Source organism: Kogia breviceps, chromosome 12 (assembly GCF_026419965.1).
Source record: "Kogia breviceps isolate mKogBre1 chromosome 12, mKogBre1 haplotype 1, whole genome shotgun sequence".
Taxonomy (NCBI): Eukaryota; Metazoa; Chordata; class Mammalia; order Artiodactyla; family Physeteridae; genus Kogia; species Kogia breviceps.
The window spans coordinates 101887976-101915903 of NC_081321.1; the positions used below are offsets into that span (position 1 = coordinate 101887976).

General features: G+C 48.5%; 1 protein-coding gene across 3 annotated transcripts; it reads left to right on the forward strand.

Moving 5' to 3' along the window:
* Positions 1 to 136: 136 nt before the first annotated feature.
* Positions 137 to 27928, forward strand: ZBED4 (zinc finger BED-type containing 4). 3 transcript variants are annotated; one of them, XM_059082051.2, is made up of 3 exons: positions 137 to 269; positions 2198 to 2279; positions 22776 to 27928. In XM_059082051.2, exon 3 carries the CDS (start codon positions 23116 to 23118, stop codon positions 26641 to 26643), a length of 3528 nt encoding a protein of 1175 aa, XP_058938034.1. In that variant the 5' UTR covers positions 137 to 269; positions 2198 to 2279; positions 22776 to 23115; the 3' UTR covers positions 26644 to 27928. The 3 variants fall into 3 exon arrangements, with proteins under 3 accessions (XP_058938034.1, XP_058938038.1, XP_066866562.1); XM_059082055.2 differs by lacking the exon at positions 2198 to 2279; XM_067010461.1 differs by lacking the exons at positions 137 to 269; positions 2198 to 2279 and adding an exon at positions 21833 to 21857.

The following is a 27928-nucleotide window of genomic DNA, read 5'->3' on the forward strand; positions in this document are numbered from 1 at the left end:
GGACCGGCCGGGCCCCAGGGAGGGACGGCATATGGGCACTGCGCCTGCGCGCGCTGGCCCCGCCCCCTTCCCCGCCCCGCGCCGCGCGGGGCCCTGGGAGGGGTGCAGCGTCCGGCGTCGTCGAGGGCGGGCGGGCGGTGGCGGTGGCGGCGGCTGCGGCGGGAGGGGCGCGGGGGCAGACAAAGCCGCGGCTAATGAATGGGAGTGAGTCCGCCTGCGCGGCCGTCGTCCGCAGCCGAGCGGGAGCCGCCCCACGCCCGGCGCCCGCGGTGAGTGCGCGGCCGGCGCCGACTCTGCCTCAGCCGCGAGCTCGCGACCCGGGCCCGGCCGTCTTGGCGCGCCGTCGGGCCGGGCCCGGGGTCACGGGGGTCGAGGCCGGGAGTCCGGCTGGGTACCAGAGGTCGCGGGGGTCGGGGAGCCGGGCCGGGGCCGCGGCCGGGGTCGCCGCGATGTCGCCTGCGCGGGGCCGGCGGTTGGGGGGCGGGGGCGCGGCCTCCTGTCTCCGGGACCCCGCCCGGGCCGCTCGACTCGACCACGGTGCCCGAGCGCCGGGCCTGCGCCCGCGGCCCCCGGCCCGGCTGACAGCTGGCGCGCGGTGGGACCGCGGACGGTCGCACCCGGGGCGCGTGTTCCGGGCTGCAGGGTTAGGTGGAGGAAACACCTGAAGTGGTGGAAAGTTGGTGCGGACACCCGGCCTGGCCGCAGCCGCGGGGATGGGATAGACGGGGCGCGGGCCCAGGGGCTCGGGAGAGCGCGGGGGCAGAAGTGCCTGGCCGGTGTGAAGTTTACGCGCTGACCACGCGGGCGCCTGTGCGCGCGGGGCGGGACCGGGCGCCGCAGTCGTCGGGGAAGCCCAGTGCTGGGGTGGGGGTCGCCGGTCGGCGGCCGGGCAGCTCCGCGCAGCAGCAGACAGGTGCTCTTTGGGAGTCTTTCCTGAAGTCCTTTGCCCTCCGCCACCACAGCGAATCTCCTTACAAGTTACGTTTTTAGGATTTTCCTCTAGATACAGTATTTTCAGTGCACTTCCAGGAAGAGTCAACCAGGGGCCTTATTTACATATGTCTTAGGAAGTAGATGAGACCTTCAGTATTACTACATGCTTCTGATGCTTTTTAGCTATTGTACGTGTTTCTGGGTAGGACCATTCAAGTTTAAGTAGTGAAAATATGAATCAAATTGCAAAGCATAATTTCAAGTGTTTTTTCCAATTGCGGTTGTTTTTCTAGACCGAAGTAAAGGGGCAGTCATTTGTGTATCGTCTTTTGTGTTTTTTCTGTGACCTACACCATTCCTGTGGCTGAAGAGAATTGCCAGCCACCTTGACTCTCCTTGTATTTTGGGTGACTTTCAGTAGACAAATACATGCACCTCTCTGGAAGCAAGTCCCTGCCAAGCTGAGCTATCAGGAGAGACTTCTGTTGGCATTCTCATGTTCATAAAAAAGGGAAGTTACTTGCTTTGAAGTTAACTCTGATCAGATCAGTCCATATGTTGTTGTTTTTTTTCTTCCAGCTTTAAGATCAAGTCCATAGTTTTGAAAAATCCACTTTAGACTTTCATGAGACCAGTGTGATAATGCAGCAGTATGATAGTGGCGCATTCTTGTGACTTTTTATATTAATTTTTGATGTTTTATCTATATCATGGTGATAAAATTAGGAGACGACGAAGGATTTAGTTGGAGTTTTTAGAATTTCAGTTGTGAATTAATTTCCATACAAAGTTCTCTTGTGAGAGGAAACCGTACTCAGGGTTTTCCAATGGGCTGTCCATGCAGGGATGCACACTTCCTGCAGTCCTTAAACAGATTGTATCTGCTCATCGTGATTTACATTTTCTAGGGAAAAGATCTAGAAATCTTAAGAGAGAGTCTATGACTCTTCAAGAAGGTAATCTCCTATCTTGGAAGAAAGCTCAGACTTGAGTCCACTTCACAGGTGTTTACTTGACACCCCTTCCTCCTCCACTGTGCTGGTTAATTCCTGATGTTTTGGGACATGAAAACTCTGGCCTGTTTTTCAGTGTCACCACACAGAGGAGGAGGTTTGTGAGTAACTCAAGCTGTGCAAAGAATGTTCCTAACACATTGGGAAAGGTTTTAAGTGAATTATTAGTGTCACTGATTGAATTCTGTGTCTGCGCAAAGGAGCTGATGCGGTATCACGTAGTGAAGGAAACGTGTGTACCTGTATTTCAGATCCCTGTCCGGCGTAGAATTTGGAGAGTGGCCAGAACTGGGCGGTGGAGGAGCTGTTGCAGCACGAAGAGCAGTGATGCTGGTCAGTGTGTCCGTCACTCTGTGCTTGTGTTTCTCTTTGCCTGGCTTCAACTCCTCCATCATCTGGACTCTGGTCTGACCTCCTCCTCCAGTGTGAGGACTGCCTGGCGAGGGGAGGGGGGCAGGTGAGCGACTCCGGGGCACAGTGAGGAGCCTCTGGTGGTTGGCTGGGGGCCCCCCGACTCTCCCTCACCAGCATTCTGTTTCCTTCTGAGCTTCTCTGCACAAGGCTTGCAACTGAGACAGCGACTGTCATTCTTCTAGTTACTGTTTGATGTTTAAGGTGCTATTTAAATCTCAGGACTTGACATAAGTAGGAACCATCATGCGTATTTCATTTTGTGTTTGACTGGATTTAGCTGCACAAAAAGGCACAGTTTGCCTCTAGCCCTGACGGTCCTGCAGCTCTCGGTCCGGCCTCCCTTCAGTGTCTGGATGACAGCAGATTTCTTGTCAGTTACCTTCCAGGTGTTCGGCCCTTTCCACATCCCTGTCTTTCCTGCCCTTCTCCCTTGCCCTACTTGTCATTGCCTGACTGCACCATTCTGGAATAGTTCAGATCACTTCCTAGCTAACTGTTTGATGTATGCTTTTGGTAGTTCAAATCCTGGAAGGCATTGTTAGGAATAAAATAAAGCCTTTTCTTCTCATGCCCCCTATTTCTGAGGTAGAGGGGACCAGGAGAGACAGAGGTGCCTGACTCTGCATGAGGTTTTCTCACCTCTCTACTCTGCACCTGGCGCTGTTCTACCTGCTGGGGGCAACGGTGGTTTTTAAAAGAAGGCCCTGCCATAGGAGAACTTAACATAGTGATGGTGCGAGGGACTCAAACCACAGAAGGGTGCTCCGGGAAGGCCTCTGTTAGAGGGGAGGACCTTTGAGCCCCGCCGTGCAGGGCTGGGGGTAATGGAGTGCAGGCCCTGAGTAAGCAGAGGCATGTGTGGGAGAGGCTGTCCCCTCCGTTTGAGCCCGTGTCCTGGCGTACAGCCCCTTCCCAGCCTTGATCAGGTGCCCGCTCTGCTTGGTTTCTGCTCGCATTCAGGTGAAGGCCTTCCAACAGCCGGGCCCCGCCCTCCCTGCCCCCCCCCCCCCCCCGCAAAGTCTGTGCCGTAGAAACCACTGATGCTGGGCTGGGGTGTCCCCCGCTGACCCACCCGCGTGCTCTGTGTGATAGCTCTTTGATCTGTGTGGCCTGCACCTGCTCTGTCTTGCCTCACCCCTGCACAGATGTGAACCAAGGGGCTGCGTTTTCACCCAAGGCCACGGCTAACCAGCCTTACCCTGTGGCTCTCGTGCAGCAGAGGCAGCCGCGGAGGGAGCTGTGTGCTGTTCGGTGAGGGCTCCGGTTACTCTGCCACAGGCCATGTGCCACACCGTGGAAGTAAAAGGACTCTAAACGCTCTTCCAGCAGCTTCCAGCCACCGCAGCAATTTCAAACCTGTCACTGGTGGGACTGCCCTGTACCCCGGGGGAGAAGGTGCTGGTGTTGGGTAAAGGGACCCTCAGAAAGACAGGGCAGAACACCCCAGATAGCCCTGGTCTGTGACCCAGAACATGTCAGGGGTAGAACAGGGACCAGCCGACCCACACCGAGTCCGTTTGCCCCTCTGGAGTGTGCTTTGTTTCCAGGGTGGCCTTACCAGGTTTTCTGACCACATCGCGTGGAAGTGGCTCCGGTTCTAGGGTTCTGGGTTTACCTCTTTGCAGCGGGCTCTGGCTCTTAGTCTGGGTGCTCCGCCTCAGCTCGGCCAGGCCTGGGTGGCGGTTTCTCCGTGTGAGTGGGTGCTGGCACTTCTGCATGGGAGGCAGTTGACGCTGTTGCCACCCTTGGAATATGTGAGTCATGGTTCTCCACCCTCAGAAGGTGCTACAGTTACTCTCAGACGTGGACCAGATCTTAATGTATAGCCTCGGTGGAGAGACTACCACGTCCAAGGGTGAGCCAGGCAGGGGCGCCGGCGGCGGCCCTGATGCCCTCGGTGGACTTGGCAGCTCTTGGGAAGCACGTGGACTTTGAGTTGAAAGCAGATATGCTCCTGTGTTTTAGAGGCTGTGTTGTGGAGAGTTGGGAGAACAGTCCGTGGCGCTCTCCGACCTGCCCCAAGATGGAGCACTTGTCACGACATTGCCACGGCTGCCACCTTCGCCCGTCTGGCGCTTCCAGACTCGCTCTGAGGAGATCGCAGATATCACGGCACTTCACCTCTAAGTGTCCTTTTCTTCTCAGGAAAGGCAAAGGGAGGCGTTCCCTGGCGGTCCAGTGGTTAGGTCTTGGTGCTTCAGCACTTCCATTGCCGTGGCCTGGGTTCAGTCCCTGGTCAGGGAACTAAGAGCCTGCATGCCGCAGAGCGTGGCCCCCCAAAAAAAGAAAAAGAAAAGGCAAAGGGATGTTCTTTCTCACCAGTAGTACAGCTGTGAAGGAAATGAACGATAATCCCTCATAACGCTCAGTGGCCAAGCCGCAGTCAGATTTCCCTACTGTGTTTATCAGCTCGTTTGTTCCAAACCAGAATCTAGTCCAGGTCATTGCACTGAGTCTGTCTCTTTAGCCTTTTTGATTCTGGAACAATAACCCGCCCCCATTTTTTTCCACGACACTGACTTTTTGAAGAGACTAGGCCAGTTGTCTTGCGAATGTCCATGTTTGGGGTTTGTTTGCCATTTTCCTTCTTTGTCGTTTACAGTTGACCCTTGAACAACGTGGCAGGCGGTTGGGGGTGCCACCCTCCGCATAGTCGGAAATCTGAGGATAGGTTATAGTTGGCCCTCGGTGTCCACAGCTGCTTCCCATCCTCGGACGCCACCAGCCTGGGACCTGCACATCTTCACGTGGGTGGTGCTGGGCTTCCTGTTTGCCGCCCTCAGAGGCTGTCCTTTGGGGACTGACGCCCACTTTCTAGGGCTGTTGTTCTTTCTTTCTGTATTTCATCTGTGTTTCCCTCGTCCATTACATTCAAGGAAGGCAGGAAAAATGCTGAATTCTGTCCTTGTATTACCTCTTTCTGGGGAGCAGTGGCTGTAATATTCACCCGCATTGTGGCAAATGTTTTTATTTGTCCTTTTTTCTTCTTTGAGTATCAGTGCTAACAGGTTTTCATTTATTCACTGCATTGTAATCTATTAAAGTCCTCTGGTTCCGTTTTTTTGGAGTTCAGATGGTTGTGACTGAGCCGTCGGACGCCCCGGCGAAGCCGGCTCCGTGCGCTGCTTTGGCATCATCCTGACAGCACTTCCCTTGTGCCACCTTCCGTTCCTTTGCCAGAGCTGCAGTCAGCTCTTTCTGCAGAGCGCTTTGGTTCCCTTCAGTGCAGAAGGTATTTAGAAACCAAGATCTAGGTATTAGACCTGTTTGTTGTCTTTGTGTATTATTGCAGCTTTAAGTGCTGGTTTGGTGCACAGAGCTAGGATATGTATTTTTTAAACATCAAGAGGTATACTGATATTTTCAATGCAGATTTAAAATTATATAGTTTTACTTAACTTCTTTGATATTTTAAAAATGTCTTTTTTTTTTTTCTTTTTTAAATTTATTTTTGGCTGCGTTGGGTCTTTGCTGCTGCGTGCGGGCGTTCTCTAGTTGTGGCGAATGGGGGCGACTCTTCGTTGCAGAGCGCAGGCTTTTCATTGCCGTGGCTTCTCTTGATGCGGAGCACGGGCTCTAGGTGCGCGGGGTTCAGTAGTTGTGGCGCACGGGCTTAGTTGCTCCATGGCATGTGGGATCTTCCCAGACCAGGGATCAAACCCGTGTGCCCTGCGTTGGCAGGCAGATTCTTAACTGCTGTGCCACCAGGGAAGGTCCCTCTGTCTTTTTCTTATCCTGAAAATTTTGATTATTTTTTTAATTAATTTTTATTGGAGTATAGTTACTTTACAATGTTATGTTAGTTTCTACTGTACAGCAAAGTGAATCAGCTATAGGTATACATATATCCCCTCTTTTTTGGATTTCCTTCCCATTTAGGTCACCACAGGGCATTGAGTAGAAAATTATGATTCCTTAATGCCATTGGCATGATTACTTATTTGTTTTATGCTAAAGTACACAAAAAATGGGTCAAATGACAATATTATGTTACTACTGCTAATGAAATCACTTAGCAAAATTTAAGGTGTGTTTTTGTTTTTAAGTTCTTTTTGTCTTTAGGATACATTGTGCTTTGGATGAATAAAGTCCTGTGTGTTAAAGCCCCTTGGTGAACATTCTTTGTGTTATGGTTGCTTATTTGAGACACAATTAGGCCTATTTGTTTCAGATTTGGACTTTTCTAAATTTTAAGGTGCAGATAATCACATGGCTCAAGAGTCAACATTATGTAAAAGATCACGGTCAGAAACCTCACTTGCATTGCTGTCTCCTCCACTCTTGATAGGCAACCTTTTTTTTTTTTTTTGGCTGTGTTGGGTCTTAGTTGCTGTGCGGGCTTTCTCCAGTTGTGGCGAGCGGGGGCTACCCTTCATTGCAGTGCGCGGGCTTCTCGTTGCGGTGGCTTCTCTTGTTGCTGGGCACGGGCTCCAGGCGCACGGGCTTCAGTAGTTGTGGTGCACAGGCTCAGTAGCTGTGGCTCGTGGGCTCTGGAGCGCAGGCTCAGTAGTTCTGGAACACGGGCTTAGTTGTTCTGCGGCATGTGGGATCTTCCCGGGCCAGGGCTCGAACCCGTGACCCCTGCATTGGCAGGTGGATTCTTAACCACTGGGCCACCAGGGAAGCCCCTATAGGCAACCCTTTTTATTTCTACTTTATCCTGCAAAAATAAGCACACACACATATATTTGTAACTTCCCTTGTTTTCCCTCTTGTCTTTCATAAAATGTAACAAATACTATTTATGCTATGTGTCTTGCTTTTTCTTCAACAGCCTGTGTATGTATCAGTCCTTATTGGTGGGTGTTTGAGTGGTTTTCCATTCTGGCTGTGAACTGCAATGACTGACCTTGGGCAGGAGTGTTTTGTATTTGATGGGGCCGTCTCTGGGGTCTGTGCCTGGCGGCGGATTGCTGGGTCCCCGGGTGAATGTAACTTGGAACGTGTTTCCCAATTCCCCTGCAAAGGTGCCGTCCCGCTTGCTCTCCATCAGCACTCTTCCCAGCCCCACCGAGAGGCGCTACCAAGGTTTGGGGTCTTTCCAGTCTCATCCGGTGAGACTTAAAGTAGTTTTCCTTTAATGTGCTTCAACTTCAACGTGAAAAATGGAAAAGTATACTTTACTTAAGTTGGCTATGTCTGGTATCAAAGCAGATGAGGGCATTGAGTGAAAGCTGTAAGTCACAGAACCCGGCCGGCCTCTGCAGGGTGAGAACTGGGAAACGCTGCCCATGGGAATTCATTCTGACACTTACTTCTGCAAGTACAGTAGTTTGGAGCACAGTTTCTTCAATTCTTAAAATAAAAACTAACCATATATTCTCTAAGTCAGAACACATGCCTGAAATTGAGAATTTTCCATACATTTTGGTTTTTTCTAGCCCATGGAAAGGATCCTCTGATGAGCTACCTTTACTTTTAGGTGTTTTCGGCTTTGAAACTAAAAAATTCAAGTGAATTTCAGAAAATGTGGGTTTTGGATGCCTCCTCTCTACCCCTCACCCTCCTCTCCCCGTCTCTGCTCATAGTTGAGATCACTGTGCTCACCGCTCAGCGCGCCTGTGTTTTCCTAACCTCCTCGGCGCTTCAGAGCGGTCCGCCAGCTGTCAAGAGGTGGGTGGGGCTGAGTGAGACAGGGCGGCCTCTGCCCTGGGGGGCCAGGGGCTGTGGGCAGCGTCCACAACGAGGAAACTGACTGGACCGCTTCCCTTATTGTCATTGATTGCCCTGTTTAATATTCATGCCAATTGATCTTATTTTAGACTAAATCTGATTCGCTGGAGAACAGAAGCAGAACCACGGAACGGCTGGTTCCAGATGCCATCCAGATGCACGGTGAATAGGTAGCCCTCGCCTTTCAAGGCCACAGTAGCCTCCAGAGTTTTAGGATAGGTGGCAAAAACCAAATTGTTATTCACACACATAGAAAATTATCAAATATGCCTCCGCAACATAATCCTTTTGTGGTTTGAAAATTAAAGCTAACGTGCTTTTTTGTCTTTTTAAAAATTTGGTGCTAAAATAGTAGAAAAATTATTTTCTTCAGTAGTAAGCTGCTAGAGCAAATGATAGCATTTTTCCTAAAATAGAAACAACAGGGACTTCCCTGGCAGTCCAGTGGTTAAGACTGCATGCTTCCAATGCAGGGGGCCCTGGTTCCATCCCTGGTTGGGGAACTAAGAGCCCCCATGCTGCACAGTGTGGTCAAAAAAAAAAGAAAAAGAAACATCTTTGTTATCTATGATTTTGAAATAATATGTACAAAACTAGCCCATTAGTAGAGAAATACATAAAATAGAAGGTGAAAGTCTCTCCTGATGACCACGTTCCAGATGCACGTTCACATGTGTGGGTGCTTTTACACCCAGGGCCTGCCTGACCCTCCCGTCTGTGCCGAGGGCAACGGGGTGGGGCCTCCCTCCTGCTGGGGTGGTCCTTGCCCATGTCACGATAGTTTCATGAGGTGTTTTTGTGTGTGTGTGTGTTTTTAAAGTTGGAGAAAATATTTTATATATTTATTTATTTTGGCTGTGTTGGGTCTTCATTGCTGTGTGCGGGCTTTCTCTAGTTGTGGCGAGCGGGGGCTACTCTTCATTGCGATGCGCGGGCTTCTCATTGCAGTGGCTTCTCGTTGCGGAGCACGGGCTCTAGGCTCGCTGGCTCAGTACTTGTGACTTGCAGACTCTAGAGCGCAGGCTCAGTAGTTGTGGCGCACGGGCTTAGTTGCTCCGTGGCATGTGGGTTCTTCCCAGACTAGGGCTCGAACTCATGTCCCCTGCATTGGCAGGTGGATTCTTAACCACTGCACCACCAGGGAAGCCCCTCATGAGGTTTTTAAAAACCTTTTTATCTTAAAGTATAGCACAGGGGGACTTTCCTGACGGTCCAGTGGTAAAGAATCCGCCTTACAATGCAGGGGACTCAGGTTCGATCCCTGGTCAGGGAACTAAGATCAGACATGCCGCGGGGCAACTACTGAGTTCGTTCGCCTCAACTAGAGAGCCTGCGTGCCGCAAACTACAGAGCCCACGCACCCTGGAGCCTGCGCGCCACAACTAGAGAAGAGAAAACCCGCACGCCACAACTAGAGAGAAGCCCGTGCGCCACAACGAAAAAGATCCCGCATACCCTAACAGACATCACACATGCCATAACTAAGACCCAACACAGCCTAAAATAAAAATAAAGTATAGCACAGAGACAAGCTGCATAAATTCATAGCTTGATGGGTTCTGATAAGGTGGACACTTTTGTAAACCATCCCTTGGGTCACGAGAGAAAATTTTGCCCTCCCTGGAATCCTTCCACGTGCCCTATCCCAGCCACATCCCTCCCTTTGATGCCAGATACTTCCCTTTCTTCATAGTTTTATGACGGGATTGCACGTCTTTAAGCAGTAGTTAAGCGTTGCTTGTTTTTCACGTGACGTTTCAGTCCCTAACCTACAGGGCACCCCCGCCTCCCGTGGGAGTTTGGTGTGGAAGAAGCCAGGTGGCTGGACTCGTGTTTCTCAGTCTGGATTTTGCCGGCCACGGCCCTCGGGTGTGGTTTAATGCGTTTCCCTGCTCTTGGTTTCTTTAAATTGCCGGTGGATCTAAGGCCTGATGAGGTTCAGCCTCCTTCCTGGCTGCTGTGCTGCCCCCTTAGGAAGGACCTCGTGTGTGAGGCTCTCGCTCTCTTTGCTGTTGGCAGCCAGCGATGCACACACCTGCAGGCTTTAATCGGTAAGAAGTTACGGGACAGGGACGTTTCGGCTCAGTTACTGCGTCTTTGTTCATGAGCTGGGCTTGGAGTAAGAGGACCCTGTCCTTAGCTCCTCCGTGGTTATCTGGTGCTGTAGTTTATGCAGGAAACTGAAGAAAAATGCTTGCTTCTTTCTCTGTATCAGTTTCCTATCATCCTCCAAAGGTGACCAATTGAGCATTTTATTTCGGTGTTATGCACTCATAGATTTAACATATCTGATGTGTTTTAATGCATTATTATGACGATCCTTATTTACGTTCAAATTATCTCATTTTTTTGGACAGTGGGAGCCCTTACAAGTTGGCGCCTACATCCTTCTGACACAATTCTCATCCTCTCTCAGAGGGTCCTTGCTCTCTGGTATGCCAGAATGTTCTAGGCTCATTTTGTATTCTTCCTGCCCAAGACCTGCAATCGGCCATTCCTTCAAAAGCCCTGGTCTTTAATGGGAAATGATGTTTCACAACCATAGTCTGGATGTCAGATAAGCTCATACCCATCGGGTTGGTCACTGTTTTTAGGTCTTTGCAGTGAGCAGAGCTGGGGTCGGTGCCCTGCTCACCGACTGTAGGATGTGCACTTGACCTTTCTTGTCCTGGGTCTCTGTCTCTGTCTGAGGATGCTGGTTCTCAAGGACATGGGAGGTGAGAGCCTTGTGCTATCGCTGGTCACTCCTCTGCTTCACTCTCACTGTACACAGCTCAGTCTCCGAGTAACAGTGGCCATGTCGTTACTGAAAACAAGTTGGTGCTTTTTGCCTAAGACTTCCCATTGTCTTCCCATCCCTCTTTGCAGCGATTCGGGCTCTGCATGGAAGCGCGGTAGCCATTGCCTGCTGTGCGTGCTCTCTCCCGGAGACCCTGACTCAGTCTTAGGCCTGCAAGGAAGTATATACTGAGCGCTCACAGTCCTTTCGTCAGTGTTTCTCTAGACTTTTTGGTTGAGGTTTGTTCTCTGTTAGATTTCTCCAGAAGGACTCCAGGAAAAATATTTCCTGAATCCTTGTATGTTGATAATAGTTTTTCTGTGTCCCTTATACTTGAAAGCCAGGTTGACTGGATATAAAATGCTTGGCTCACATATTTTTTCCTCAGATATCTTAAATATGTTATTCTATTGTCTTATATAGAACATTGCTGTCAAACTCATGACAATTTTATTTTCTTTCCCTTGTACATGACCTTGGTTTTCCCCTCAATGGCATTTCTTTTTTTTTTTAAGTCCAGTGATTTTCCTAGAATATACCTCAGTGTTAATTGTTAAGGATGGATTTTCTCAGCTTTCCGGTATGCTCTTTCGATATACGTAGTTTTACAATTTTTATTTCAAACTGTTTAGTATTCTCTTCTTTTGCTTTGTGCCTTCCTTTTTCTGTGGGGGATGCTCTGATTATACATGTGTTGGATCTTCTTTGCCTGTGTTTTCAATTGGCCAGTTTCTCCTGAGTCTTTTTTAGCTCTTCATTTCGTCTTCATTAAAAAACTTTATTTTCTAAACTCTTCTGTCTATCTTAAGAAATCATCTGTGGGGTTTATTTGTTCTTTTGTTGCTTCTAACTTTTATTCTTAAAATGGCATTTTACTTTTTGTTATTTTTTTGAGCATGTGTGTTTATTTTGCTGAAGATTTCAGGTTACAGGGAGGCCATATACACAGCCCACGGCTACCACCCACCACCCCTTTTTGCTGGCTTCATTCTCTTGTTTGAAAGGATAGAGCTCTTTCTCTTTCTTCCCCCTCCAACTTTCCCCTTTTTCTCTCCTAGCCTCATGCTTGCAATTTGTAAAATGACATTTTACTTTTATTTGTAATATTTTCTTAGGATCCATAACCTCATTTCAGTGTTTTTCTATTCTGATTTATTTTGTTCTTTTGTATTAATTTCTTTAGCTTCTTTTGAAATAAGTTATAGTTTTCATTTAATTTGTGCTTATATTTTTCTAATGTGCTTTCATTATCTGTAAAGATGTTTTTCTGGTCTTCATTTTTTTTCTCTCTTATCCTTTTGTAGGATTTGACCTTAATTCTTTTCTGTTGCTTATTGTTTTAGTTTTCTAGTGCTGCTTTAACAAATTAATCACGAAGTGGTTGAAAACAGCATAAATTTGGAGGTCAGAAATCTGAGGTGGGTCTCACTGAGCTTAAATCAGGATGTTGGCAGGCTGCCTTTCTTTCTGGAAGCTCTAGCAGTGAATGTTTCCTTGCCTTTTATACTTTCTAGAGGCCGCCTGTGTCCTTGGATGTGGGCCCCCTCCCTCTGTCTTCAGAGCCAGCAACACTGCATCTCTCTTACCTTGTGAAGTCATATTTTCCTCTGTCTCTCTTCTGCCTTTTCTTTCCACTTTTAAAGATCCTTGTGATAACATTGGGTCCACCCCGATAATCTAGGATAATCTTCTTATCCTGGATCAGTAACCTTAATTCCATCTGCGTCCTTATTAATAATCCTACTTTGCTGTGTAACCTAACACAGTCACAGATCTGAGGATTAGGACGTTAACTTCTTACTCTGTCTGCCACACTCATTTTTATCTGATACTATTTTTGCTTTGTTTTTTGAATAAATTTATTTATTTATTTATATTTTATTTTTGGCTGCGTTGGGTCTTTGTTGCGGAAAGCGGGGGCTACTCTTGATTGTGGTGCACGTGCTTCTCATCACAGTGGCTTCTCTCGTTGCGGAGCACGGGCTCTAGGTGCACGGGATTCAGTAGTTGTGGCTTGTGGGCTCAGTAGTTGTGGCTCGTGGGGCTTAGTTACTCCGCAGTATGTGGAATCTTCCTGGACCAGGGCCTGAACCCATGTCTCCTGCACTGGCAGGTGGATACTTAACCCCTGCACCATCAGGGAAGTCCTGATACTAGTTTTTAACATTGAAGAAGGAGAGGTGGCTGAGGATAACTTGTCCTAACTCATGGTGCTTCCTATTCTGCAGTCTTTATCTACTACTGAAAATGTGGCAGCTTCATTTTTATGTTTTACGTTGTGTATCTAGGAATACCTAGTTTTCTTGTTATGTCTTTGGCTTTGGTACCCAGGTGATACCGACCTCTTAGAATAAACTGGAAAGTATTCTCTCCTCCTCTTTCAAAGAGTTTATGGAGTATTGATATCACTTCTTCTGTAAATGTTTTATAAAGTTCACCAGTGAAGCCATCTGGGCCTACATTTTTCTTCATGGGAAAATTTTAAGTTACTAATTCAATGTCTTGTTATAGGTCTATTGTGATTTTCTGCTACTTCTTGAGTCACTTTAGTTAATTTGTTACTTTCTAGGAATTTTTCCATTTCATGTAAGTTGTTGAATTTATTGGTAGACAGTTGTTCATGGTCCTCTCTTATATATCATTTAGTTACTTTTTGTTTGTTTTAAGGTTTTTTTGATGTGGACCGTTTTTAAAGTCTTTACTGAATTTGTTACAATATTGCTTCTGTTTTATGTTTTGGTTTTTTGGCCTTAAGCCATGTGGGATCTTAGCTCCCCAACCAGGGATCAAACCCACACCCCTTGCATTGGAAGGCCAAGTCTCAAGCACTGGACCACCAGGGCCAGTCCCTCATTTAGTTTCTGAGGAGGCAGTGGTAATGCTCCCAGGTCTTTGCAATCTGTGTCTTCTTTTTTTCTTGGTTAATCTAGCTAGGGATTTGTCCATTTTGTCAATGTTTTCAAAGAACCAACTTGCAGTTTCATTGAAGTTCTATATCACTCTTCTGTTTTCTATTTCATTAGCATCCATTCTAATCTTTATTATTTCCTTTTTTCCGCCTTGGTTTGGTCTGTTCTTTTTCTAGTTTGCTTTTGTTTTCTTTTTATCAGGAGGTGAATGTTTACATTATTGATTTGAGATCTTTCTTTTCTAGCATAGGTATTTAAAGCTGTAAATTTCTCTCTGAGCACCAGTTTAGCTGCATCTCATGTATTTTGGTTTGTTGTGTTTTTATTTTCATTCAGATGAAAATACTTTCTAATTTCCCTTGTAGTTCCTTTTTGACCTGTGGATTATTTAGAAATGTGTTATTATTTCCAAATATTTATTGATTTTTCACATTTTCCTCTGTTACTGTCTTGTAATTTAACTTCATTCTGGTTGAAGGATATATTTGTATCATTTCAGTTCTTTTAAATTTATGAATACTTGTTTTATGGCCCAGCCTCTGGTCTGTACTGTGGAATGTGTTGTGTGCAGTTGAAAAGAGTAAGTATTGTGTTGCTCTTGGATGGAGCCCTGTGTAGATCTGCCAGTTCAAGCTGGTTAATAGCATTATTCAAGTTGTCTTTATCCTCACTGATTTTCTGTCTTGCTGTTCTAGTTGACCTCCCTTCAAGTTTGCTGATTCTTTCTTCTGCTGGCTACCAAGCCCCTCGAGTGAATTTTTTGTTACAGTTATGCATTTCAGCTCCATAATTTCTAATTTCATAACTGGTTCTTCATAATTTTTCTCTGTATACTGATACTTATTGGTGAGACACTGTCCTGCTTTCCTGTAGTTTCTTTATATGTGGTTTCCTTTAGTTCTTTCAGCTTATTAGAGTAACTGATTTAAAGTCTTTGTCTAGTAAGTCCAACCTCTGGACACCCTCAGGAACAGTTTCTTGGTTTATTTTTCCCCCATGTATGGGCCATACTTCCCTGCTTTTTTTTTTTTGCACGTCTTGTAATTTTTTTGTTTTTGTGGAAAACTGGACATCGTTTGTTGTTATTGCTGGGGGTTTGTTTTGTTTTTGCCTGTTTGTTCCTTTAGTGACCTTCCTGGACTAATTCTAAAAAGTCTGTACTCCTTGTAGTGTTTGGACACTTCCGTCTCTGCCTGGTTAGCTTGGTGTCAGTGATTTCCTGAAATCCACTGAGCTGAGTGATTTCCTTAATGCTGCCAACAGATGCACCCGCCATCTTTGCCAAGAGCTGTGTGTGTGCCTGTGCCTGTGTGTGTGTGTGTTGGGACAAGCATTAACCTTCTCCTTGCACAGGGCTTCAAGGTCAGCCAGAGGTGAGAGATGGTGTGACCCCTCAGGTCTCTCCTGGGCTTGTCCTTCTACAGCTGCAGGAATCTGTCAGAGCCTTTCGTAGCTCCCTGCAGACATCTCGTCCCCCCATCTTCCTTCTCAGCCTTTGGCCAGGCTCTTGTTTACGCCAGTGGAGTTGCAGGGTTAGCCAACTATGATGTTACAGAAGTGCAACTGTTTAATTTCAGCAGAAGCCCAGGGAGAGGGCTTTTCCCACTGAAGGCTCTGAATCAGGTCAAATAACTACCATGCCCTGTGAGCAGGGCTTTTCCAGGGACCTGTGACAAAGGTCAGGTGGTAACAGTGCTTCACACAGTGGGATGGTCTGCCCCTCTGGTGGCTGCAAGGCTGCTGTTTTTCACAGCTACTGTGGTCCCGTGGTTCCTGTGGGGAAGGAAGGATGGGAGTGAAATGTTCTAACGAGCTTCCACAGTTTTTCTTAAATAAATGCTCCTCAGATTGTTGCAAGCCTTCGTTTAACCCCCGGAGTTGCGGACAATTTGATGTTGACAACTGCCTATAGCACTGCCTTTGCTTTCCTGCAGCCACTAGGTTATGGAGGTCCTCACCTACCACTCTGAGCAGTGCTTGCGTCATGAGATTTCTCCTCCCTTCCCTACCCTTCCTTTGCATCTTCTTTTGTCCCTGAACTGCTCAATTTATAGTCTAGTCCCAGCAGTTCCTCTTTGAAATGGGTCTTTGCCCTGGAGGAAGCATGAGCTGGGGGGTTTTTCTTCAGCCTCTTTGGACCTTACCCTGGACTCCTGACGTACATCCACTCTGATGAGTGCAGAAAGCTCCTCCCAGTTTCAGCAGCTTCCTGTGAATACCTGTTGGCTACTTTGGGATTATCGGTGATCCCATGCCCAGGGCTGCTTTCTTGTTCTGCCTGTACAGATCTAATACCACGTGGGCCTTGCGTATATTCTTGGCTTGTCCTCTTGGCTTATATTTTGGAGTTAAGGAAATACCTCGTCAGGCTTGTCTTCTTGTTGGTCTCGTCCATGAGATTGTGGTTTTGCTCTTTTATTTCTGTGCTGTATTACCAACTGAAACAATGAACTTCACTGAAGTTCAAGTGAATAAAATAACTACACTTAAGAGAAAAAACTGACCCAAGAAACTCTTGGACACAGTGCTTGTTTATATACCCTCAAGCCCAAAGACAAAAATGTATAAACTAATATTTCTGTTCAAAAGCTTTTTTTTTTTTTCCCTTGGTGGTATGGGTTAGCATTCTGAAACTACTTTCTGAATGTAGTAGGATTGAGCAAATGAGCAAATCTTTTAAGGCTAGTGGGAGCCAGATTTCTCGCCATTGGAGAAAGAAGTTACAGATGTGGAAACGGAGGCTCGGATGATCCTGGGATGTTGGATGGAAATTGGAGGCATCGGCGTGAACATGTGGTTTTTATCCACCTGTGCGTGTGCATGTAGGTGTATGTGTGTATTAATGGTTTTTACTTAACTCCATTGAAAGGGCCTAGAAACGAAGGCCCCCCAGTGACAGTGGGCACACCGTGCACCTCACTCTTTACCCACACCGTCATTGTTTTTATTAGCTCTTGTCGTTTTCTGTGCGTCACTGAATTTCCACGTGGGATTATTTCTGCCTGAAGAACACTCTTGCATTTCCTTCAGTACAAGTCACCTGGTGACGCATTCTGTGTCTGATTTGTGTGACAGTGTTTTTATTTCGTATTAATTCCTGCAGGAATATTTTTGCTGAGTACTGAATTCTGGTTTGGCTTTTATTTTTTTCACAACTATGAAGATACCATTCCTTTGTCCCCTGGTTTACATTGCTTCTCTTGAAAAGTCAGTAGTCTGTTTAGTTATCTTTTCTTAAAATAATTCCTATGGAAATGGTGTAATATACACTAATGTACTAACCTGTGCACTCATCACCTGGCTTTACCAACACTTACCGACTCAGGGCTGCTCTTGTTTTATCTGTATCCCTCACCCACCCAGTTCTGTTAAAGCAGATACCAGAAATCGTATTTCATCTGGATATTTTTCTGTAAGTATCTTGGAAAGATGGGATTCTTTGAAACGTTTTATCTACAATATCTTTATACCTTAATAAACTAAGAATTACTTAATATCAAATGTTAATTCAGTATCCAAGTTTCCCACATAGTCTAAAAAATGTTCTTATACAGTTTGCTAATTCAGATCAGGATTCAAGTATAATTTGTTTTGTTAAAGAAACTGGGTGGTTTGTCCTATAGAATTTCCCATAGTCTGGATTTTGCTGATTTCATCCCACTGGTGGTATTTAAATATGTTCCTCCATCCCTTGTATTTTTTTTTTTTTTTTTGCGGTACACGGGCCTCTCGCTGCTGTGGCCTCTCCCGCTGCTGAGCATAGGCTCCGGATGCGCAGGCTCAGCGGCCACGGCTCACGGGCCCAGCCGCTCTGCGGCATGTGGGATCTTCCCAAACCAGGGCACGAACCCGTGTCCCCCGCATCGGCAGGCGGACTCTCAACCACTGCACCACCTGGGAAGCCCCCCCTTGTGATTTTTATCTCTTGTTTTTAACACTTTTTTTTCTTTTTCTTTAAATTTTGCTTGGGGTTTGTAGGGATTCTCAAATCTGTGGTCTGAAGTCTTTGATCTGAACTGCTTTTTTTTTTTTCCTGTTTTTTTCTCTGTCGTGGTTTATCACAGCATATTGAATAGAGTTCCCTTTACTATACAGTAGGACCTTTTTGTTTATCCATCCTATAGATACTACTGTGCACCTGCCAATCCCAAACTCCCAATCCTTCCCTCCCCCACCTGCCCTCCTCCTTTGCAACCACAGGTCTGAGTCTGTTTTGTGGGTAGGTGCACTTGTGTCATATTTGAGATTCCACACACAAGTGATCTCACATGGTATCTGCCTCTGTCTCACTCACTCAGTGTGATCGTCTCCAGGCCCATCCATGTCACTGCACTCACAGCCACATCTTTTCTCCTTCCTGCACTCTTGTCTTCTGTCCACCGCTCTGGCCCCCCAGGGCTTCCAGTGCTCGCTTCTGGATGTGAGCAGTGGCCTGTTTCCACCCATGTGCCCTGGGCACGTTTCTCACCCTCTCTAAGCCTCAGTGTCCTCGTGTGTAAAAGGAGAAATATCAAACTGAATCTTCCTCGAAAGATTTTCATGTCGTTTAAATGAGACAACACAGGTTGAACCCACGGTGAACAGTCACTGTTGGCTCTCCCATTCTTGTGTCACCCAAGCTCTTGCCCCAGGAGCATCTCCAGAGAGAGTCAAAGTCAGCCGGGAATGTCATGTTTGCCGTGAAGGGAGAAGAGCTGGTTTCTCCCAGACCTGGAGAGAGGAATGAGGACAAGGCTGTCCAGGACCGAGAAGACATCCGGGCACCGAGGTCGTAAGGGAAGGAGCAGCAAGGCAGAGTGACCTTGAGCCTGTGACCTTCCTAAACGAACCGAGATCCAGTACTTCTTCATAGAGGCCTTATAACCTTCATTACATAGATGACTGTGTCTTCTGTGACTAAAGCAGCGTGACCTTTCCTTCCTGACCTGCCTCTTGCCTGGACCCCCAGTGCGACACTGGGTATAAGTGTGAGGCAGGCGTGGGGGGGGTCCTTGCCTTGTTTCTGAGCCTTCCCCGCCCAGTGTGATGGTAACCGTAGAGTGTTCCTAAAAGCCCTTGTAAGGTTGAGGAAGTTCTCCTCTCTTCCTATCTTGCTGAGAGTTTCTGTCGTGAATAGGAATAGAAATGATGTTAAATGCTTTTCTGCATCTAATGACATGACTCTATGGTTTTCCTCCTTTTTTTCCATTAATGTGGTGAATTCTGTTGGTTGATCTTTTAATGTTAAACCAGACATGCTTGAGATGAACCCTCTCACTCACGGGGTATCATCTTCAATGTCGTGCTGAACTTGATTTGTTAAATTTTTAAGAACTTGCTACATTTTCTTAAGGTTTTTCTATGATCATAGGGATATGAATCTCATTCTTTTCTCATAATGTCTTTGCTGGTTTGGGAGTCAGGGTAATACTACCTCATAAAAAAAAAGAGTTGGGAAGTGTTTCTTCTATTTTCTGGAAGAGTTTGTGTTTTACTAGGTTTTTTTTCTTTAATGTCTAGTGAAATTCACCAGTGAAGCTGTCTTGGCTTGGAAGTTTCTTTAAGGGAAGGTTTTTAACTACACGTTCAGCTCTTAAAATAGATAGCGGGCTGCTCAGGTTATCTCTTTTGTGAGTTTTTGTAACGTGTGTCTTTCCAGGATTTACCCGTTTCATCTGAGCTGCTGAATTTACCATCATAAAGTCACTCATCTATTTCCTTACTATCTTTTTGCATCTGTAAGATCTTTGGTGAAAATCCCCTCTTTAATTCCTGCTATTGGTACTTTTATGTCTTTACCATTTTTTTCTTTAATCAGTCTGTAGAAGTTTGCCGATTTTGTTGATCTGTCCAAAGAACCGGTGTTAGGTTTCATTGATTTTTTTTTTTTTTCTCCCCTGCCTCTTCCCCCACGCCCCCAATTTCAGTGATTTCAAATCTTTTCTTTATGGTTTCCTTCCCTTTGTTTGCTTTGGGATTAAATTTGCTTTACTTTTCCTTGTGATTTTTTTTCTTTAACCTTCGGCTCAATATAGAAGTGTTATTTATTTGAAGATATTTAGGATTTTTCCAGATATCATTCTGATGTTGATTTCTCCTTCAGTTCCCTTATTGTCAGAAACCATTCTTTGTTTGATTTCAGTTCTTTTAAATTTATTGAGATTTGGTTTACTGTCCAGAGAACAGTCTATCTTGATGAATGTTTTGTGTCCACCTTTAAGTGATACTCCATTGTCGTTTGGACTGTTCCATAAATGTCATTTAGGTCAAGTTGATGATAGTGATTTAAAGTCTTCTGTTATCTTTACTGCTGTTCTGTCTACTTGTTCAGTTAACTACTGAATGGGGGTGTGAAATCCCATCTGTAATTTTGGTTGGTCAAGTCTCCCTTTAAGTCTTTCAGGTTTGCTTCATGCATTTGGAAAATCTGTTGGTAGATGTGTGCATGTCTGATGAACCGACCCCTGGTCCTTTTATGTGATGTCCCTGTCACCCTGCTGTGTCATTCTTACACCCTCATCTCATGCGAACTGAGGCACCAGCTCCTGGTTTGTGTTAGTGTGCCACTCCTTTCCTGTCCTTTTGCTTTGAACCTGTTTGTGTCTTGATGTTTAACGTGTTTTTTGTAGGCAGCGTATAGTTAGTCTTACTTTTTTACCCAGCCTGACAATCCCTGCCTTTCTTAAAATACAGCTTTATTGGTTGTGTAGGCTGCGTCCTGTGTCTTCTTTCCTCTGATGCTCTGCTCCCAGAATGCTTCACGTCTGGCCACCGATAGGTGGTCTTGTGTCCCACATCGGCCGTTCTCCAGCACCAGCTGGCTGTCCCTCGGCTCAGTTCTGACACCACCGCCTGAAGTCACCCTCAGATCCCCCGGCTCGGGGCCCAGTCCCGCAAGACCGCTCCCATTCAGACACCAACCCCAGCTGTCCCCTGTATTTCTGACCAACCAGCTTAAGTCTGGGTTCCCACAGTAAAGTGCTAGGGTGGCTTACGGAACTCAGGGAACCCTTACTGACGTTTATTGGTTTATTGTAGGAAAAGGATACGATAAGGGACACAGATGAACAGCCACATGAAGGTGCGCACACAGAGCGAGGTCTGGGAGGGCCCAGGGTGCAGGGGCTTCTGTCCTCCTGGAGTTGGGGTGCGTCACCCGCCCGACACGTGTTCGCTAGCCCGGCAGTTCCCCGCGCCCCCGGACCATTGGGGTTCTACAGAGGTTTCATCACGTGGGCGTGATCAGTATTAACTCAATCTCCAGCCCATCCTGGGGGGTGGGGGGGTGGCTGAGAGCTCCAAGTTTCTGGCCACGGCTCTTTCTGGTCACGGGCCTCCATCCAGGAGTCACCTCGTTAGAACAAGAGATGTTCCTGTCACTCAGGAACTGCCAAGGGTTTAAGGGTGTCAGGAACTGGGGGCACAGACCAGTGTACATATATATTTCATACTTGTTCACATTGGGTGTAATTGACATTCAATAAACTGCACTTATTTAAAGGGTACGATTTGCTCAATGTACACACACACTTACATCATGCTTATATACATAAGCAGTTTGCTGCCAACATTTGTGGACAAATCATATGGGCATAGGCACTCATGCAACTAATTTTCAGCAAAGTTACAAAGGCGTCCTTTTGTTGAGAAGGATGGTCTTTTCAACAAATGGTGTTTGAACAACTCGATATTCATATGCAAAACAATGAATTTGAATCTTTCAAGATCTAAGTATAAAATATAAAACTTCTAGAAAACACAGGAGAAAATCTTTCTTGGATACAACCCCAAAAGTACAATCCATGAAAGAACAAATTGGTAAATCAGACTTCACTAAAATTAAGGGCATTTCTTTTCCAAAAATACTGTTAAGAGAATGAAAAGACAAGCTACAGACTGGAATCATATACCTGATAAAGGGCTTCTTTCCAGGCATGTCAAGAACTCTAAGAAAATACACAGTCTGTGAAAACGCGGGCAAAACACGTGAATGGATGCTTCACCAGAGGAGAGAAGCAAATGGCAAATAAACGCACATAAAATGTCCAGCAGCATCGGCCGTTCAGGAACTTGCCAATTAAGGCCGTAATAAGATACCTTTACATACCTGTTAATTAGAAGGGCTAAAATTAGATTGACGGAACTTACCAAGTCTTGGTATTTTCTCTTTACCACCTTTTTCTCACTTTTTTGGATATATAGTAGTGTGTGTATGTTATTCCCAAATCCCTGATTTATCCCTCCCCACCTTTCCCCTTTGGTAACCATAAGTTTGTTTTCTATGTCTGAGAGCCTATTTCTGTTTTGTAAATAAGTTCATTTTTTTTAGATTCCACATATAAGTGATATCATATGATATTTGTCTTTCTGACTTGCTTCACTTAGTATGATGATCTCTAGATCCATCCATGTTGCTACAATGGCATTATTTTATTCTTTTTTATGGCTAGGTAATATTCCATTGTGTCTATGTACCACATCTTCTTTACCCATTTGTCTGTCAGTGGACATTTAGGTTGTTTCCATGTCTTGGCTACTGTAAATAGTGCAGCTATGAACATTGGGGTGCATGTATCTTCACCTATGGGTTTCTCTGGATATATGCCCAGGAGTGGGATTGCTGGATCACATGGTAGCTCTATTTTTAGCTTTTTAAGGAACCTCCATACTGTTCTCCGTAGTGGCTGCACCAATTTACATTCCCACCCACAGTGTAGGAGGGTTCCCTTTTCTCCAGCATTTATTGTTTGTAGACTTTTTGACGATGGCCGTGCCGATAGGTGGGAGGTGGTACCTCACTGTAGCTTTGATTTGTGTTTCTCTAACAATTGGTGACGTGGAGCATCTTTTCCTGTGCCTCTTGGCCATCTGTGTGTCTTCTTTGGGGATATGTCTGTTGATAAGGTATTTTCATTGTGTAAGTGGTTTGTAAAAAAGTCAAGGGACAGACTTTTCTGTTTTAATTTCCCATTAGGGAATTCCTTTCTCTGCTTACATTGAGGCTCATATATCCATGGCAGTGTAGATTTGAAATGTGCCTGAGTCCAGTGTCTGACTTGATTTCGTCTTCTGTAGATAATGCAGAAGGATCACTGTGCCATCAAGATGACGGCGATCCTGTGTCTGAGACAAGCAGGTCCCCGCTGCGTGAACGCGTGTCCACACCGTGGAGTGTTTAAGAGTAGAACTCCTGGAAAGCAGCGGTCCGCACCCTAATGACACGCTCGCGAGTTCCCTAGTCTGCTCCTCAGTAAGATTTATGATTAGCCGTATTCATAAACATCCCGAAAGATAGGAGTCTTTTGAAAGAACTGAAGAGAACGTACATTTGGGGGCACAAATGAGCATTTGGATCAGTTTCCTACCAACCTAGGAGGTCAGCATCATGAAGCAGCCAGAATAGTTATGGTCGGTCATGGAGAATCACCAGGAGACTCATCCCAAAGGGGATGGTGATTTTGTTTCTGATAAAATAAATTTTAAAATAGAAGAGGAAGATGATGATCCAATCCCTAATCACAGTTTGGAAAGAATGGACTTTAGAAACGAGCAGGAGGGCAGGAAACGGGCTGACAGCGGTGACGGACGGGCAGAGGGCAGAGAGGCGAGCTGCGGCTGCCAGCCCCCCGGGAGGCGCGTCTCCCCTGACCCCGAGGACGACTACGGGGCCCTGTTGTCGCAGTACGGCAGCACCCTGTACAGCGTGGCCATGGAGGCCGTGACGCAGAGCCTGCTCTCCGGCCGCGGCATCGGCTCCAGGAAGAAGTCCCCAGCTTGGAAGCATTTTTTCATCTCACCCCGGGACAGCACCAAGGCCATCTGCACGTACTGCATGAAGGAGTTCAGCAGGGGCAAGAACGAGAAGGACCTGAGCACCAGCTGCCTGATGCGGCACGTGAGGCGGGCGCACCCCACCGTTCTCGTGGAGGACAACGGCAGCGCGCCGGCCCCGGCCCCCCTCCCGGCCCCCCCGCCGCGGCTCCCGCCACCGCCTGCTGACGCCGGGGACCCGGGCACCGTCCTGTCGCCCGGCAAACTCGTCCCCAGAACGGCCTCCAAGAGCCCGTCTCCCCATCAGGTAACAGAGGAACCTGGCTCTGCGGTTTCTTCCGAAGAGGCCCCCTCCGAGGTGTCAGTCTCTGAGAGGTACAGCAGGGATGAAGCCCTGGCGGGGCCGCCCCCCCAGCCCCCCAGCCTCCACTGCGACGAGCCTGCAGAGAACGGGGCTGAGAAGACCCCGCCCCTGCCCAGGAGCGCCTCCGGGTCCAGGAGGAGGTCCGCCGTCTGGAAGCACTTCTACCTGTCGCCCCTGGACAACTCCAAGGCCGTGTGCATCCACTGCATGAACGAGTTCAGCCGGGGGAAGAACGGGAAGGACCTGGGCACCAGCTGCCTCATCAGGCACATGTGGCGGGCACACCGCTCCATTGTGCTGCGGGAAAACGGCGGGGGCGCTGGCGTGCCGCCCCCCTACTCCGCGCCCCCAACCCTGCTGCCCACCCCGCCGCCGCCCGACGGAGAGCCCAGCCCCGGGTCCTCGTCTCCGGGGAAGCCGGTCCAGGACTCCGCCTCCGCGCCCTCCTCCCCCGACCGGCTGGCAGAGGACCCGCCAGCGCACTGGAACCCCGGGGACACTCCGGTGGAAGACGCGTGGGTGTTGTCCTCCTCCTCTGACGTGGGCGAGGCCTCGTGGGCGTCGTCTCCCGAGAAGCAGCCGGGCGACGCGCCCAGCCCTCGCCCTCTCGAGTCCGGCGCCGTGTTCCAGCAGAACAAGAAGGTCATGAGGAGGCTGAAGTCGGAAGTCTGGCATCACTTCTCGCTGGCCCCCACGGACAGCCTCAAGGCTGTGTGCAGGCACTGTGGCTGCGTCATCAGCCGGGGAAAGAAGGGTGACGTGGGCACGAGCTGTTTGATGCGGCATCTCTACCGGCGCCACCCGGAGGTCGTTGGGAACCAGAAGGGCTTTCTGGGGGCCAGCTTGGCGAATTCGCCATACGCCACCTTGGCCTCTGCAGAAACTTCCTCCTCCAGGCTAACTGACCTGCCGACCATGGTCACAAAACACAATCAAGCTACGTTTCCCGTCAGCAGCAAAAAGACCTCGAAGTTGTGGCATCACTTTTCTGTCTGCCCCGCAGACCCCACGAAGGTCGTGTGCTTGCACTGTGGCCGGACGATGAGCAGGGGCAAGAAGCCGGCGAACCTGGGCACCAGCTGCCTCCTGAGGCACCTGCAGAGGTTCCACGGCGGCGCGCTGAGCCCCGACGCCCCCGGGACGGCGCCACCCTCCCCTCCGGGCGCCCGCGGGCCCCCGAGCTCGGCGTCGGCGGGTGCCTCCTCCTGCGAGGACGTCAACGAGAAGCTTTACGATTCGCACCCGGTTGCCAAAAAAATAACAAGTCTCATTGCTGAAATGATCGCACTTGACCTCCAGCCGTACTCGTTGGTGGACAGCGTTGGCTTCAATAGACTGCTCGGATACTTGAAACCCCAGTACTCTCTGCCCCCTCCGTCCTACTTCTCCAGGACGGCCATCCCAGGTATGTACGACAATGTGAAACACATCATCATGTCACATCTCCAGGAAGCCGAGAGTGGCGTGGTCCACTTCACGTCCGGAATATGGATGAGCAGCCAGACCCGGGAGTACCTGACCCTCACCGCCCACTGGGTCACCTTTGAGCCGTCAGCCCGACCGCACTGCGAGGACCACCACTGCTCGGCGCTGCTGGACGTGTCGCAGGTGGACGGCGACTACAGCGGCAGCAGCGTCCAGAAGCAGCTCGAGTGCTGGTGGGAGGCCTGGGTGACGTCGAGCGGCCTGCAGGTGGGGATCACGGTCACCGACAACGCCAGCCTGGGCAAGACGCTGAACGAGGGGGCTCGCTCGAGCGTGCAGTGCTTCAGCCACACGGTCGGCCTCATCGTCAGCGAAGCCATCAAGAGCCAGAGGCTGGTCCAGAACGTACTCAGCACCGCACGGAAAATATGCGAGCGGGTCCAGCGGTCGCCGCGGGCGAAAGCAAAGCTGGCGGAGCTGCAGGAGGAGTACGAGCTGCCGCCCCACCGCCTCCTGCAGGACGTGCCCTCCGAGTGGAGCACGTCCTTTCACATGCTGGAGCGGCTGATCGAGCAGAAGAGGGCCGTGAACGAGCTGTCCGTCGAGTGTAACTTCCGGGAGCTCATCAGCTGCGACCAGTGGGAGGTGATGCAGTCCGTGTGCCACGCCCTGAAGCCCTTCGACGCCGCCCGGCGGGAGATGAGCGCCCACGTGTCCACACTCAGCCAGGTCATCCCCATGATCCACATCCTCAGCAGGAGGGTGGAGATGCTGTTCGAGGAGACCATGGGCATCGACACCATGCTCAAGTCCCTCAGGGAGGCCATGGTGAGCCGCCTGTCCGCCACCCTCCACGACCCGCGGTACGTGCTGGCCACCCTGCTGGACCCGCGCTACAAAGCCTCCCTCTTCTCCGAGGAGGAGGCCGAGCGGTACAAGCAGGACTTAATCAGGGAACTCGAGACGCTGAATTCTACCTCAGAGCCCGCGCCCGCCCCCAGCGGACGTGACCCGGGCTGCCCACCGGGAGACCGTGCCGGGGAGGAGAGCCTGTGGTCGCTCATGGCCAGGATGAAGAAGGCCGAGCCCGCGGGCAGGACGAGGGTCCCGGAGGACATGGTGCTCGCCTACCTGGAGGAGGAGGTGCTGGAGCACGCCTGCGACCCACTCGCCTACTGGAGCCTGAAGAGGGCGGCCTGGCCGGGCCTCTCCGCCTTGGCTGTGCGGTTCCTGGGCTGCCCCCCGAGCATCGTCCCCTCCGAGAGGCTGTTCAGCACACCCACTGAGAACGGCAGCTTTGGCCACTCCAGGCTCATGATGGAACATTTCGAGAAGCTTATTTTTCTGAAAGTGAATCTTCCCTTAATATGCTTCCAGTATTGACGCTCACAGTGGAGCCACCAGACGAGAGACAGCATCTGTCCCGGGCTGGCGGCTCGCTGCGGTCGGGGCCCTGCGGGACAGCGGGCCGGGCGCTCAGGTCCACATCCACGGGAGGCTCCCGTCCCGGCCCTCGCCGTCATGTCCACATGTGCCTTACCCAGTCCTTCAGGCCAGGTACCACGGTGTGTTTTTTAAGAAGTCCAGTAGAAACAGCCTGTCTTGTCAGCTGTGAAATACAATGATTAGGTTTTTATTCGTAGCTGTAAAATTTTTTAAAAGTTGGGGGTTAGAAGTTTGTTTTACTAGAATGGCAGAGGAGATACAAGCAGTTTTATTCTGTAGGCTTTTTATTCGATTGTGTAAAAACCACAAATCAGGTACTGTATTTTAGTTTTAAATTGCTTTAATTGCAACAAAACAGCTTTTGTGGCTGTCAGATAAAATCTGTATATAGGAGGTGGAGTTCAAGCCATCCTGACGGAGCAGTTCCTGGCTGCGGGCTCTAAAGTACGTTCAGGGGACGGCGAGGATTCTGGGAGGCGACTGTTTACACAACAGAGACGTGGCGTTCGAAGACGAGCCTGCACTCACACGTGTGTCACGGAATGTCAGTCGTGTAGGGTTCAGGGGAGAGAGCACTCTACCGTCTCAGGGGTTTGCCCTCTGTGCCACGTGGGCCGTTAGCTCGGACACGTCCCCGCCGTTCACAGTGAGCGCCGGCGGTGCCTGCTGTGTCGCTGGTGCACAGTGTGACACGTTTACAGCATCCTGTTGATGGAATCTCCAAGCCTCTGACTCAGTGGCTCTACACTATGAAGCTATCTTGAAATTTGTGCACTGACCCCCAATTTGATCAAATTATGTATACAGTCCTTTTTAGAAGAGGTGGCTTATTAACAGGGAAGAAGATTGCTATAATACAGTTGTAAGAATAGCCTTAGGTGTTTAGATTTTGTTTTTGACAATAGGGAAGATTCAGCCATCAACGGGATATGTTAGAATCCCAAGGACACCGACACGGAGTATCAGTCATCAGGTTTTTTTAACAATAATACGTCTTCAAGGTTTTTGCCTCAGTGTCTAGAAAAGGGTTCATTTTCTTATTTCAAACCAGGTAAAATACTGGGCGAAACAAGTCACTGATTTGCCTGTGACCTTTTAGAAAAGTTGTCGTTTTGTTAAAATACTGTACCTATTAATCTGAATTTGCATTGACTATGTTTTAGTGTATTTATAAGTGGTGAACTCAGTTTCTGAAATTAAACTTTTTATTTGCAATTTTCTA